The 15319-nt window shown below is 40.9% G+C and overlaps 1 protein-coding gene and 1 non-coding gene across 2 annotated transcripts; both read left to right on the forward strand.

Moving 5' to 3' along the window:
* The first annotated feature begins 922 nt into the window (after nt 1-922).
* Nucleotides 923-1029, forward strand: LOC118488586. Its single transcript, XR_004885130.1, has one exon. It is a non-coding gene; the product is annotated as a small nucleolar RNA R71 (small nucleolar RNA).
* A 3061-nt stretch (nt 1030-4090) lies between these two features.
* LOC118488312 (F-box protein At5g07610-like) lies at nt 4091-5964 on the forward strand. Its single transcript, XM_035985680.1, has 2 exons — nt 4091-4693; nt 5899-5964. Exons 1-2 carry the CDS (start codon nt 4091-4093, stop codon nt 5962-5964), a joined length of 669 nt encoding a protein of 222 aa, XP_035841573.1.
* Nucleotides 5965-15319: the final 9355 nt, after the last annotated feature.

Genomic DNA, 15319 nt, shown 5'->3' on the forward strand with positions numbered 1-15319 from the left:
CTTTTGACGAATTAACCTACCGGGGTACGGAACTCGAGGAGCCTTGGTAGGCTCTGGTGATGGAGGAGAGTTCTTCTCCTGCAGAGGTGTCGGTACTGTTTCTTCCGTTGGCGGTGGCACTTCTGCAGGCCCTACGGTGCGATTTCGTAGTGTGATGAGGTGAACTTGTGCCTTTGGGTTTGTTTCGGTATTGCTAGGTAATGCGCCTTGCGGTCTCTCGGAAAAATTTTGAGCTATTTGATTTAATTGTTTTTCTATGTTTTGAATGCTAGCTTGTTGATTCCTAAAATTAGATTCTAATTGTAGAAATCTTTCCGAGTTTTTCTTATCAGTGTCAGAGACGAGGCGAGATATAGTATCTTCGAGCCTTTCTCGTCCACCTTATTGTTGAGTGAAATTTTGTGACTCATTTCTTGGTTGCTGAAAGTTTGTTCGTTGGGTTTGTTGGTTACTACTATTGCCGGGTTCCCTCCAACCAAGGTTTGGGTGGTTTCGCCATCCTTGGTTGTAAGTTCCCGTTGGGGGACCCGACGGCCTAGGTCTATTATCAATGTAGTTTACCATTTCTTGTTGATCGTCCGTTTCTTTCATGCAACTCCAATTGTCATGTGACCCACCACATCCTTCACAAGCCATAACCGAGACTGTTTTTGTCATTTCTAATTTTTTTATTTTTGAAGAAAGGGCCTCGATTTGGGCTTGTAAAGAAGTGCTTTCGTCGACCTTATGGGCGCCCGGGGCGATCGACTTATTTCCCCGGGGGGTATGCCATTGAAAATTGGTTTGAGCAATTTCCTCAATCTGATTATATATTTCGTGTGGGCGTCGGTTACCTAAAAGTCCCCCGGAGCTAGAATCAAGTGTCTGCCTAGTGTGTGGCAGCAATCCATTATAGAAAGTGGATACTTGTTGCCATATTGCGAGGCCGTGATGGGGACACTTGCGTAATAGCTCCTTGAACCTTTCCCAAGTTTCATATAAGGATTCCCCGTCCTCTTGTGAATATGTATTAATTTCAGTCATTAACTTAGCAGTTTTAGCAGGAGGGAAATACTTATATAGAAATTTTTGGGCTTGTTCATCCCAGGTGTTTACCGATCCAGCTGGGAGGGCGTTGAGCCAAGCTTTCGCTCGGTCTTTTAGTGAGAAGGGAAACATACGGAGGCGGATGGCGTCGTTTGATGCTCCATTGATCCGAAAGGTATCACATATTTCCAAGAAATTAGTTATATGTAGATGGGGATCCTCGTCCGCAAGCCCGTGGAAGGTTGCGGAGTTTTGGAGCATTTGTATCAAATGCGCCCGAAGTTCGAAGTTATTGGCTTCGACATTCGGAGCATTGATAGCGGCGCCTAGATTACCCACGGTGGGCCGTAGATAATCCATAAGGGTACGTTGGTCCGCCATTGGAGGTGGATCACCCGAAACCTTCTCTTGGTTTTTGGCTTTTAATCTTTTTCTGAGAAAGCGTTCGGGTTCTTCTAGTGGTTCTTTTATGTCTTTATTGGAACTGGAGCTCATACACTACGCGAGGTTGGCGTCGGGTTCCAAGTCCTGCAATAAAAACAGAAAAGAATGTTGGTCAGAAGGTTCACCACGGCCCCGTGTTGAGCGAACACGGCCCGTGGTCGGAATTTCAGTGATTGTTTTCCAGATCCCAGTTACTGGAAGTTGGACACGGCCCCGTGTTGCACCGACACGGCCCCGTGGTCAGCCTTCTGTAACTTGAAAAACAAAAACTGCCAGTAACGATGCTGGGCACGGCCCGTGTCCGACCAGGCACGGCCCCGTGCTGAGCTCTGCAGAAGCTGAAAATCTACGAAAAATCCTAAAAATTAAAGAAAAAATAAAAAATATGATTAGGCCGTTGATTCCTAACTTTCTTAAAATCCTTGTGTCCCCGGCAGCGGCGCCAAAAACTTGATGCGTGCTAGTGTGTATATAATTTAGATGTATGTTTAAGCCCTTTTTACACTTTTAGCCAAGTTTTAAATTTATAAAACGCGATATTTACTAACACTAAACACACATATGGGCAAGTGCACCCATCGTGGACGTAGTATAGTGTTGGTAAGATACCGAGGTCGTCCAAGGACACAAGAGCTTTTAGTACCGGTTTATCCTCAACGTCTAATCAAATCAAGAAGTGAGAAAAATGTTTTAAACTAAGAAAAATAAAAACTAACTAAATGCTGAAAAATAAAATAAAATAAAAACAGATAGACAAGATGAATCACTTGGATCCGACACGTGTATTAGTATAACCTTTGATTATTTTCGCACTTTTGCACTTGTTTAAGAGATTATCTTAGTTATTGTAGTAGGCCCCTCTTTTGAAGGCGACGTTACCCTCAACCCAGTAGTTTGAGTCAGCAAGGATACAATCCTAAAGGGTCGGATTATTGAAAGATAATGAATTAAGTTATTAATGCAAATTGTGGTAGGCCCCGCTTTCGGCGGTGACGTTACCCTCGGCTAAGTAGTCTGAGTCAGCAGGGATACAGTCCTAAATAGCCGGGTTATAGTATTAATAGTAGTTAACTTATGAGGGGGTCAAAGAGTTTGGATCCCCGCCATCCAATACCTATGGGCATTGAAGGAGATCCTACTAAATTTGACCCAGGTCCCAAGCAGGACCTCTAAACGCTGAACAAGGGCAAGACCCTTACCAAACCGTTCCCTTAACCCCCGACCAGGTAGCCAACATACCTCCATATAGACCGTGGAGATATGAATGGTGAAAATCTTTTATTTTATATAGACAGTAAAATAACGCCAAGACACCACGGACAAACGATAAGGAAAGATCACCTTCAACATAAATAACTAGTTATTAAAGTCATTAATACAAAACCAAGTAAAAAGTGCAAAAGATTAAAAATAAAAAGTATTATACTAAACACTTGTCTTCACCAAGTGATGTAAGAGACTTAGGCAAACATGGCCTTGATTGTCAAGAACTCTTACGATCAATCTTGGATCCCGAGATGACTCACACACTCTATGATGGACAATGGATGATGGTGGTGGATGATGGTGTTATGGTGGTGGTGGGTGGTGGATGAAGTGTGAGAGAGGTGGTGTGCCAAGGGATGAGATGGAATGAAACCAAGCACCCCTATTTATAGGCTGAACAGAAGGCTGGGCACGGCCCCGTGTCCGCTGGACACGCCCCCGTGCCCGTCTGACATTCTCTCTCTTCATTAATTGTAATTCGCAATTACAATTAATGCGCCTGCTGTACTTTCACCACGCCCCCGTGCCCGCTGGACACGGCCCCGTGGTGGGCAATAGAAGCTTCTACTGGTTTGTCTTTTCTGCTGCTTCTTGGGCACGGCCCCGTGTTCGCTGGACACGGGGCGTGTTCAGTCTTCTGTTTTCTCTTCTTTGCCTTGGGAGGTGCCGTTGAGGGTCCGGGCAGTCTACTTTTATTCCTTTTCTTGTATTTATGCTAGAATTAGTTGTCTTTTTGCTTCTTTTGTGATTTTAAGCTCATTTCATCCTGAAAATACAAAAGAAAGACAAAAACACTCTTTTTCCAACATTAGTACTTAAAAAGGGTTAGTTTTATGCCTTAATTGATGTGATTTATATGTTGCATTTTACACACATCAACGTCACTCACACAAAGCAGCCGCCAGACAAAACACAATGATTAGGGTTAGGTGCACAGAATTTCACACAGAATCGCCGCCTTGTCTATTCCACATTAAAGTATATATACAAGGCAAAGCCCGGACTTTCAAGACTAACTAGAAAGCTCGGACAAAACAACTACACAAAGAAACTCTGACTTTTGTCCCTATACAAAACTCAGACAAAAGTCCTAACAAAAAAACTCAGACAAAAGTTTCCATCCTTAAAACTTGGACAAAATGTCCCTAGGATAAACATGGGACTAAGTTTCTACATGTGTACAATAAAGACCCTAATAAATTGAGAGACATGCACTTATCACCAAAAGTGCATTAACAGGCACAAAGGCCGCAAAGCTGCTCTTAGGTATTACGTCTTTAATCCCACCACCAAACAATTGGCACTCATCCCACCCATCTGCGGAGGTCTTAAAGTTCTTAAAACAATCCGTTTTATGGGTCTGGCATATCATCAAACAGATTGTCCTCACTACAAAGTTGTTTGTGTTTGTCGTCCTGAGCCTGGTGTGGATTTGTTTCAGATTCAAGTCTACTCGTCTGATACAAAGAAGTGGGAGATTTCTTGCGAATCTTTCTGTATAGGTAAACCCGCGTTATTCAGTCATGGGGTTTACTGGAATAGAGTTGTTTATTGGGCTCCGTTTTCTGGCCCTGCGTTTTACTTTAAACTAGATGTTGAACAGTTGCACATGTTGCCCTTGCCGGAGGGCTCTGGGTCTTCCGAGATATTCATAATGTACTTTGGAGAATCTAGAGGTCATCTACATTTAGTAGTATACAAGAATTACGAAGATAATTGTTTATGCTTGAATGTGTATGAGATGTTGAGCGATCATTCGGGTTGGTTTGTCAAGTATCAACTACAGCTTGATGAACTTCTGGGTTCTTTCCCGGAAATGATCTCTGAGTACACTTGTTATTTTAAAGTCATTGATGTGGTTAGAGGCGAAGAAGAAGAAGAAGAAGATACATTCATCGTTCTGAACACTGGCAAAAAGATTATAACATACAACGTTCATGACAAGAGTTTCAAGCAGGTATCTAGTTTCACCAGGTTCTTATTTGAAGACATTTCAATGTTTCATCCAGTTTATCATCGTTACACCGAAACCTTGTCTTCCTTCTAAATGACATTTTGGTTTGTTTATATTATTTAAATTGCTAAGGTATTTGAATGTATGTTTTAAAACAGATTTAGTTAATTAGTTATGTAATTTTCATCTAGTCTATTGTTAATATGCTTTTTATTTGTACATCTAAACATAATTAAACGCTGTAATATCGAAGCAGCAACTTAAATTTACAGAGTTTAGCTTTAATTGATTGATAATCACAATACCCATCACACTGTAATATCATGAAAGATCTTGCATGCTGCGAGCGCCAACAGAAAGTACACCAAATCAATATTATCCCCGGAAGGCCTTATCATAGAGTATAATGATCAATCTTATTTCATGCCTCCATGCAAGAATCATTTCTAATAATCAACTGCATTGACCATCGCCTCTATAAATATGGAGCTTCCTAGTTGTTGAATTCTGCAAAGTATGGACAGACTAAAATATCATGTGAGTGGAGGTGGAAACTATTGAAGCTCTAGCTTGTATGGCATCAAGAAAAGCAGATTGAAATAATGATGATTCACAAACGTGCTTTCCCAGATATGATCTCTGAAGATGGTTATGAGTTCGAAGTCATCGATGTTGTTAGAGGCAAAGAAGAAGAAGATACATTCCTGGTTCTGAAAACTCCCGAAAAGATGATAACATACAATGTTCATGACAAGAGTTTTAAACAGATATGTAGTTTAAGCAGGTATTATGCTTCGATATTCTATCGTTACACTGAAACCTTGTCACCTTTCTAAAAGACATTTCCGAATGTTTATATTTTGGAATGATCAAACTAGAAGATTTAGTAAAGTTTTTTGTTTGTTGAAAACTTTGTTTATCAAGTATATATGTTTTGGCTGATTTGGAGCAAACCGGAAAGTTAACCAACAGAATCTATGTATGCCAGACCAATCTAAAACACTGTCCACAGTCTCAAACTTCCAGTGTCGATCAACGAATCAGCAATGCGTTTTAAACAAATATATAGTTTGGTGCAGTAACTGCACTTCATCCAGATGCACACATCACTGGCTCTTAACAGCTTGTGAAGCAGAATATGGTGCTGCAAATGTTAAGACTTCCCTAACTTTTGTCATAACCTTAATAAAAACACTGGGTTTTGACAGGTTAGAGCATTTGCTGCATTCAGTCTGATTGATGTTAGCACCTTCTTGTTCCAAAAGCTCAGTTAGCTTGGCCTGCAAAAGTTAGTTTATGGTTATGGGAATCTTAATTGTTTATAAAAAAAAAGTGATCTATATTAAGTGTGTAGGACTTATTACTTGATCAGGGATATTGTTAAGTTTAGTATCTACAGAAACCACAGGTGAGCGGAGTTTAATAAAAAGCCTTCATCATTGTGCCTCCATAACCGAATGCTACAGCTGGGTGAAAAAACGGTGCCCACATCATAAAATGTATCACAGTTTCCAATCGACCCACCCCGGCTCCATCATCACTCGTTTCACATCAATGTCAAATCCATCACAGTCCCACGCATCTTTGTAAATTGTAATATGTCTACCTCCTCCACTAAACGCAAAAAGACCTGAAAACGGGTAGTCGTTACGCATATGGGTTTGTTTTCTGTATATGGAAGCAGTGTTGACAATTTATTGGAAATTGTTAGTAGTGGAAATAGGAATCAGGATGACTGACAGATTTGATGCGTCAACGTTTGAGACCTGTTTTGGTGGTCAGATTCGTAAGCCTGATGGGATATTGATAGGAAAAACGACAGGGGAGTAGTCATAATGTGATGGGGATCTTCAGTTAACCACTTTTAATAATGTACTAGCCAAGTGTTTTTTTGTGCCTAAATATTTATGAAATCAGGTATTGAGTGCGTTTGTTTTTGGGATTTGACGCTCTGTTTTGTTTTGAATGTTTGGTTGTGGATCGATTGCATTAGATGTTCATGTGCCTGTGGGGGTGAGTCAAAATAAGAATGTATAGATACATATACTTAATAATAAGTAAAACAACGACTTATTGACTACTCACTTGTAGCCGGGGGAGAATGGAGAGAGCGTGGGAGGAGGACCATGACAACGGCATTCCTTGGTCGGAAGCTCAATATCAGAAGAATCGTAAGAGTAGAGGAGATGGTGTGGAGTGGACCTCCCTGGTGCAGAATCTTCCAGAACGTATGTCGAAGACCCTTCTATGGAGGGCTTTCCAGCCACATGGATTCATATCGGATGCGTACGTGGCACGGAAAATGGATGCAAGAGGTAACTACTTTGGATTTGTTCGATATGTCAGAGTGGTAAATATGGAGGAGACGTTGTTGGCCATGAATACAGTTAAGATTTATGGTGCTAAACTGGTAGTGCCATTAGCTAAATATGACAAAAACCACAAAAGATTCATTTATACGTCGGAAGTTAAAGGAAAAACTAATTGGAGGCCGAAGGAACCTGAACCTGGAATCCCCAGTAATGTTACACCAGAAACCAATGGGAAATCTCCGTCGAACTACCCTACCGGTGGTCCGTCAGGCAACGCTTTTGTCCGAAATGGGGAGACGTATGCAGATCTGCTTAAAGAAACTAGTGGGGGTGGCAAGCAAGGTGCGAAAACTATCCGTGTCAATGGTGAAGGTTCGACATACCCGCTACACTGTATCGGAAGATCGATTTTCGGTGTCGCAAAGGATATTAGGACCCTATGTGGTATTAAACAATCTCTTGACGTGGGTGGCTTGAAAGGATATGGATTATCCTACATTGGTGGTCTCATTGTTCTAATCACGGTAAGTAATAAGGAGCGGGCTATCGCTACTATGGAAGGATTCTCGGGGGTGTTTGATGTTGTGTTCTCTAAATGCGGCCTATGGAAAGGGGAAGATCTTCCCATGGATCGGATTGTCTCTCTAAAAATCACAGGTGTTCTGGTCCATCTCCGCGACAACACATTGTTTGACCAAATCGGTGGTTTATTTGGTAGAATCGTGAAACCATCGGAATTTTCTTGGCAAGAGACAGATAACTCGACAGGAACGGTAACAATTTTAACGGCTCAAGGCAGCCATATTAATGAGGCGGTGGTGCTCTCCTGGAAAGATAGAAGATTTGCTACTTGGGTTTCGGAATGTCCGGAACTCTGGTCACTGGAGTTTATGGAGGTGAAGTCGGTGGAAGAATCAGGTTGGGTATCAAACGATGAGCATGAGGTTATGTCGGACGACACCGAGGAGGGGGAGTTTCGGCCAGGCCCTGGTACTGGGGACAACTCCGATCATGTGAGCTACGAAGCGTCGCTCGAAAACGAAAAGTTGGTTCCTAGTAATTCCAATCGTTGCATGCATGAGGTGCAGGGAAAGTCCCATGTGGATGTTGATGTTACCAACGTTGATGATTCCGCGGTTGGTCCCGAGGTAACAGTTAATGGGGTCTTTTCTAGTGGGATAGGTGAAGAGGCGCAACACCAAGCTGGAAGGGATGCATGGGAGGACAATGTGCATAGGGAAGCCTCAAAGTCGCCTAGGGTTTCAAAAAGGATTTATGATGACAGTGAAAAAGTACCACAGGTAATCTGTAGTAGTGGTGGGACCCGTTTGAATTCTAACCTACATAATAAGACTGGTGATTTTGGGCCACTCTCTACTCCTGGGCCTAATGCTCCCCCACATTTGGGCAAACGGTCAAGGGATCAGCAAAGCTCACCTTCTGTGGGCTCCACTCAAGGCCCACACACGAAACTTAGGCATGACGATGATGTGGGGGAAGACAGGTCTTTGGACCTAAATCGCCCCTCTAGGAGCCATGATTCTGGTACGGCTGACAACACTCTTCCCTCTCAGTCAAATCTGTCCGATGGTTCCAGAGAGAGACGTATACCCATTGTCTCTAGAGCTAATGCAGATCCGACTCCTGAAACGCAGGAAATTGACGATACTGTTGCAGTCGGAGACACTGTGGGCTTCAATTTACATGGATTTGAGGAAGTAATTCGTGAAGTAATTATTGGAGAAGGTGAAAACAATGGGTTGCGATGAATATTCTTTCTATCAATTTAATGGGTGTCGGGGACTCCCAAAAATTGGAGTGGATTCGAGGTCTAAAAACGAGCCATGGGGTACAATTTCTTAGTGTACAGGAGACGAAATTGAGGGAGTCTTCCAATTTCTCTTTCAGTCAAATGTGGGGGAGGTCGATATATAAAATGGCGGTAGTGGATGCGAGTGGCAGGTCAGGCGGTTTGGTTTCTCTCTGGGACCCAACAATTTTTTCCTGTAGTGAGGTAATTAAACACAGGTACTTTTTATGTGTTTGTGGCCAGCTTATACCTTCTGGAACTAGAATGAATTTGGTTAATGTCTACGCGCCTAATGACGCGTCGGTTCGGAAAGGCATGTGGTCTGAGCTGTTGAGGCTAAGGAATTCAAGACAAGGTTTGTGGGTGTTCATGGGGGATTTTAACGACGTTAGGCAGCCATAGGAGAGGTTGAATTCCGAATACATGGCGGCAAATGCTGATGCGTTCAATGACTTTATTTTATCGGCTGTCCTACATGAGTTTGATATGGGCGACGCTAAGTTCACCTACATTTCAGACTGTGGAGACAAGCTAAGTAAATTAAATCGATTCCTGGTGTGCATTGGATTCATTGAAACGTGGCCGGCGGCAGTTGTATCGGCTCTCGACAGGTTATATTCTGACCATAGACCTTTATTGTTGTCTACCACGCCATCAGATTTTGGACACGTTCCCTTTCGGTTTTAAACTCATGGTTAGAAATGCAAGGTTTTATGGAATTCATTATGGGGAAATGTAACTAGTTTTCATTTAGTGGGCCTGGGGATCTAGCTCTTTCTATTAAACTTAGATGGTTGAAGAATAGGATAAAAGATTGGATTGCGGTGGAAAAAAGGAGTGAAGATTTAGACACCAACTGTAAAAAGAAAGTTACTAAGCTAGAATTATTGGTGGAGGAAAGGGCTTTAAATCAAGCAGAGCTAGATTTGAGAATGGAGCACAAACAGTTTATGATGGATTTCGACAAACAAAGGCAGTCGGATACACGTCAGAAATCTAGGGTAAGGTGGGCAACAGAAGGAGATGAAAATTCATTCGGTGGTGAACGCTAATTTAAGTTCGAACCGTATCAACGATGTGCTCATTGGAGATGACTGGGTCACCAACCCGGTAAGTATCAAACAATAGTTTTTTAACTATTATTCTCAGCTCTTTACGGAGCCGATGAACAATAGACCTCAAATCATGTGTCCGTTTTTAAACACACTGTCGGCGAGTGAAGGTGAGGTCTTGACTCGCCCTTTCACCTTGGCCGAAATTAAGGACGTGGTCTGGGAATGTGAGGGAGACCGAGCTCCCGGGCCGGTTGGATTTAACTTCCAATTTTTGAAGCGATGTTGGAGTGGCCTACAAGATAATTTTGTTAAACTTTTTGAAGAATTTTATAGTCGGCCGAACTTAAATAGGATTTGCTCTTCGTCATTTATAGCCTTAATTCCTAAAGTTAAGGATCCGTTGCAGCCTAACGATTTTCGACCCATTAGCCTTATCGGGTGTATCAACAAAGTCATATCTAAAGTTTTGGTGAATCGGTTAAAAAGTGTAATCGGTAAAGCTTATTTCCGAGGAACAAACGGCGTTTCTCTCCGGTAGAAACATCACTGATGGGCCCTTGATGTTGAATGAAATTATTGCATGGATGAAGTGTTCTAAAAGAATTGGCATGGTGTTCAAAGTGGATATTCACAAGGCTTATGATTCCCTTAGTTGGAGTTATCTTCACTCGGTAATGGCACAAATGGGCTTTCCAACTAAATGGTGTGATTCGATTATAGCGACCCTGCGTTCTGCTCGAGCTTCCGTGTTGGTAAATGGCTCACCAACAATGGAGTTTGATTGTACGAGGGGGCTCCGCCAAGGAGACCCCTTATCTCCGTTTCTCTTTATTATTGCTATGGAGGCACTCTCCGGGATAATGAAGAAGGCGTCACAAGTGGGATTGTTTCATGGCATCCGTTGCAATAATAATGGTATGACACTAACTCATTTCTTGTATGCGGATGATGTGGTATTTCTTAGGGAGTGGTCGATTGCAAATGCGTTTAACTTAAGGAAGATTCTTAGATGTTTCTACTTGTCATCCAGCCTAAAGGTAAACTCATCCAAGTGTAGCTTGTATGGGGTAGGAGTGGTGGAAGCGGAAGTTGCTAGTTTAGCGGACATCCTAAAGTGTAGGGCCGGATCACTCCCGTTCAAATATCTTGGATTGTACGTGGGTGCAAATATGAACCTAGTGCGTAATTGGAAGCCTATTGTTGATCTTTTCAAGAGTAGGCTTTCCATCTTGGAAAGCAAAAAAGTTATCTTCTGGTGGGAGAATTACACTTCTAAAGTCGGTATTATCATCATTACCAACCTATTTTTCTCACTATATAGAGCCCTGGTATAAGTCTTGAACCAACTTGAAAGACTACGGAGAACGTTTTTTTGGGGTGGGTCGGATGAGGGGTCAAAAACGGCTTGGATGGCATGGGATAATGTGGTTGCTCCAATAGAATATAGTGGTTTGGAATTTGGTACACTTAGGGATGCAAACCTTGCGATGCTCTCAAAATGGTGATGGAGATTCAAGACGGAAAAGACGGGTTATGGAGAAAAGTTAGATGGGCCATTCACTACAATTCCAGGTCTTGGAATCTGATTCCAGCGAAAGTTTCGATCGCAGGTCCGTGGAAGCCTATAGTCAACATTTCATCGAGTTTGACGGCGTTGGGGCTCGACATTTCTAGTGCTATTAAAGGAGAAGTCAGAGGTGGGGCGGAGGTACTTTTCTGGTTGGATATTTGGGCTGCTTCAGAGCCATTATAGTCCTTATTTCCACTATTGTTCCAGCTCGAAAAGAATAAATGGTGCACAGTGGCAGATAAGGTTCGGGTAGGGTCTCTCGGGTCGTCATGGGATGGGATTGGAGTCGCCAATTGGCAAGCAGAGATGAACTAAGGGAGTTCCAGCAGATAAAGCAGATAAATGACTTGTTGCAGAGTCTCTCGGTCTCGTCGGGTCCGGACAGATGGATATGGAATTTGGACTCAGCGGGTCAGTTTTCCGTAAGCAGCATTAAGAGGCTTTTAATTGGATTCAACCGGGTGAGACCTGATTATGTGGTTAAGTGGAATAGTTTGATTCCGAGGAAAGTCGGCATGGTCGCTTGGCATGCTCAAAAAGAGTGCCTTCCAACCAGAGAAGCGTTGTTTAGAAGAGGTATCTCGGTCCAAACTTTGGAGTGTGTGTTGTGTCGAGACTATAATGAAACTAGCGATCATCTCGTGCGGGTTTGCGCAAACTGTGTGGCTAGTAGTATTTCAGTGTTGTAAAACGCAGCCGATAATTGCTTTTAGTCTAAAGGACTTACTGGAGGCGCATGAGCAGTTTATCGGATCAGTTCGGAGGAAGAAAGCTTTTCACGCGGTTTGTTTGGTCACCATTTGGAGCATATGGAATCTGTGAAATGACATAATATTTTCCGGAAAAATGAAGACGGTTACGAACATTGTAGAAGAGATTAAGGCCAAGAGTTTTTTGTGGGTAAAACATCGCTCCAAGATGGCGACTTTGACCTGGGAACAATGGAGTGGCTTTGATGTATTTTAGTTTTGTTTGGTGTCTGCATGTTCTGTTTTGCTTTCATGTATGTCTCTGGTTGATGTATTTTTGGTGTTAGCCACTGGCTAAAAAATTGAATAAAAACTCTTTCTGTTAGTCGTTAAAAAAACTACTTATTAACCATAACTATATAACTCGATAAATATCATTCTTTGACCAACATTGAAAAACCAACAACAAAAAATAAAGTATTAAACCAAGAAGAAAAAAATTGTAATTAAATACAACAAAAAATAAAGTATTAAACCAAGAAGAAAAAAACTGTAATTAAATAATAAGAAAATAATAAACCCAAAATCTTTTGAACAGTTACGAATCAAATAACATTCTTTGATCAAGAATTATTAAAATCCTCTCACATTTTCATATCAACCTAAATCAGAAATCATGAATCTGAATTCTTGAAACTAAGCTTAATCCTAAAATAAATTAAAAACTAAAAATGGCTAACTTGGGCCCTGTTGTAACTACTTTCAGTGTTTCATCCTTACACCGAAACCTTGTCTTCCTTCTAATGACAATTTAGTTTGTTTATATTTATTTAAATTGTTAAGGTATTTGAATGTGTGTTTAAAAAGATTTAGTTTATCAGTTATGTAATTTAAACCTTGTGTTGGCTACCTTACATATACGAAGCTACTCATCTATTCAAATTACCTTATATCTCTTGATCTACTCACCTACCTGGACCAATTCACACGTTCGAAAGCTATCATCGTTACCAAATGGTAATGATCATGAAAGATCTTGTATGCTGCTAGCACCATCACCAAAACAATGTTATCCCCTGAAGGCCTTATCATAGAGTATATTGATCAATCTTATTTTATGCCTCCATGCAAGAAGCATTTCTCATAATCAACTGCGTTGACCATCTTGAATTCTGCAAAATGTTAAAGTATGAACATACCAAAATATCATGTAAATGGAGGTGAAAACTATTGAAGCTGTAGCTTGTATGGCAGCAAGAAAGCAGATTGATCTACTGATGATTCACAAACGTGCAATGAAATATATGATTTGAAAACCAAAGTTAAAAGAGAGAGGGGATAAAGAACAAATTACATTATTGAACCGTTTAAAAAGTTGGCAAAAGATCAAATACAAATAATCTTAACATACTAAACATACAAATTGAAGGAAAACTCAAAAAGATAAGGTGACATTTTTGTAATTACCACCAACTGCCAAAGTTACTATACAAATGTGAACTCAACCAAATATACCTAAAAAACACAAAAAAAAAATAAAACATTTTTTATTAAAAAATCGCTACATTTCGTTAGCAAAAAAAAATTTTTTTTTTTTTTTTAGGTTTTGAGTTTTCCTTCAATTTGTATGTTTAGTATGTTAAGATTATTTGTATATAGAGGGATACCTTGTTGTAACCTTTTTGGCGATGAGTTAAGCTGCTCACTAGCTTCACTAGATCCGGGTCCCAAGCTATATCTACGTGAGTTGTACCATGCTAAGAACAAGTTTACTTATTGTTCGGGTGTACTTAGGGGCTCAAAACCTAAGAATTATAAAAACCATACAGACACAGCTATTATTCATAAGAACAGTATGTCACAAATTTTCCCAGTTATTTAGTCGAATAAACAACAGTGGAACTTCAAGTCCGGATGTTGCAAGTTAGGTGACATCCTTACTAGTGGTGAAGCTTGAGATTTCCGAACGAGGAGGGGGAGTCACCGGACCTAAAAATTTCTACAAAACCGGGTGGTCGAAAACGTATATACCCAAAAAATTTAATATGAAAACTACATACTCTCCACTACTGAGCGAAAAGTTCAGGGGGTCAGTCGCCCCTTAAAAAGTTTGCTCATAATTTTAATCTCTATTTATCATTTTGATATGTTTAATACAAACTGATAATTTTGAAAAACAAATATATAAATTGTCAAATTGGTCAGTTCGGTTTGTTGTTTTCTGAATGGCTAGTTAGTAGATATTACACAATTATAAAATACATATATTCTATAGTATTAAAAAAATGCATACAGTTGGTTTGCTTTGATTTTGGTGGGTATGAAAACCTTGATTTTAGGTCCTAGCCTATGGTAAAAAATGTGTTGCTGCTGCTTGAAAAAACGTAAACCAAAACGGGCCAAAACTCTATTTGCTTAAAATCAACTTTGGGTTACAATCGAATAAAAATTCTAACTGAAATCCGAACCAATAATACCACCCCGATTACAAAACTTAGAATCTGGATAGTTTGCTGAAACCCTAACATTGTCCAGACCACCGGTTATACGAAGACGATAACTATTTGCACATGATTATTGACCTCTGTGATTCGCTGGACCTCTTCGACCGGATCTCAAACCGTGCCGGAGTGTTTTCTGAACCGGAAGCTGCGCAATCTTCTCGCCGTTGATGCGTTCAATCAATTATTGCCATCGGTTAGGTATAGCACATCGTGATATTAAGCCGGATAACGTTTTGTTTGATTCTAGAGGTGAATTGAAGCTTGTGGATTTCGGATCTGCGGAGTGGTTTACGATGAGTGATGCCGGAACGATGACCGGAATGTGGCGCCGGAGGTTTTGTCCGGTAGAATGTATAACGAGAAGGTTGATGTGTGGAGTGCCGGAGAGATTGGAGAATGTGTGTTTGTATTGAAATGTTATGATTTAAGGTTTTTATAACTGATTTACAAGGATGGTAATGGGTGAGTCCATGTAGGCAGGCCAGCTCACAACTCCCTTGACACGTGGGATTAAAAAACAAATCGAATTAGTGAATATTTAACGAAGGGGTGGCATAGCAACCTAAATGTTAAGTAGAGGGTGGTGGAAGCCAAAATAAAAGTTGGGAGTGGTAGACAGTGGCCAATTCTGATTAGTTTGAGGTGATAAAATCCATTTCCTGTCTAAAAAATACAAAAAAAAATAATCT

Source organism: Helianthus annuus, chromosome 16 (genome assembly GCF_002127325.2).
Source record: "Helianthus annuus cultivar XRQ/B chromosome 16, HanXRQr2.0-SUNRISE, whole genome shotgun sequence".
Classification (NCBI taxonomy): Eukaryota; Viridiplantae; Streptophyta; class Magnoliopsida; order Asterales; family Asteraceae; genus Helianthus; species Helianthus annuus.

Coding starts and splice junctions, on each gene's coding strand:
- LOC118488312 (XM_035985680.1), top strand. CDS start 4,091: ATGGGTCTGGCATATCATCAAACAGATTGTCCTCACTACAAAGTTGTT. Junction 4,694..5,898: donor ATGACAAGAGTTTCAAGCAG/GTATCTAGTTTC, acceptor GGGTTTTGACAG/GTTAGAGCATTTGCTGCATT.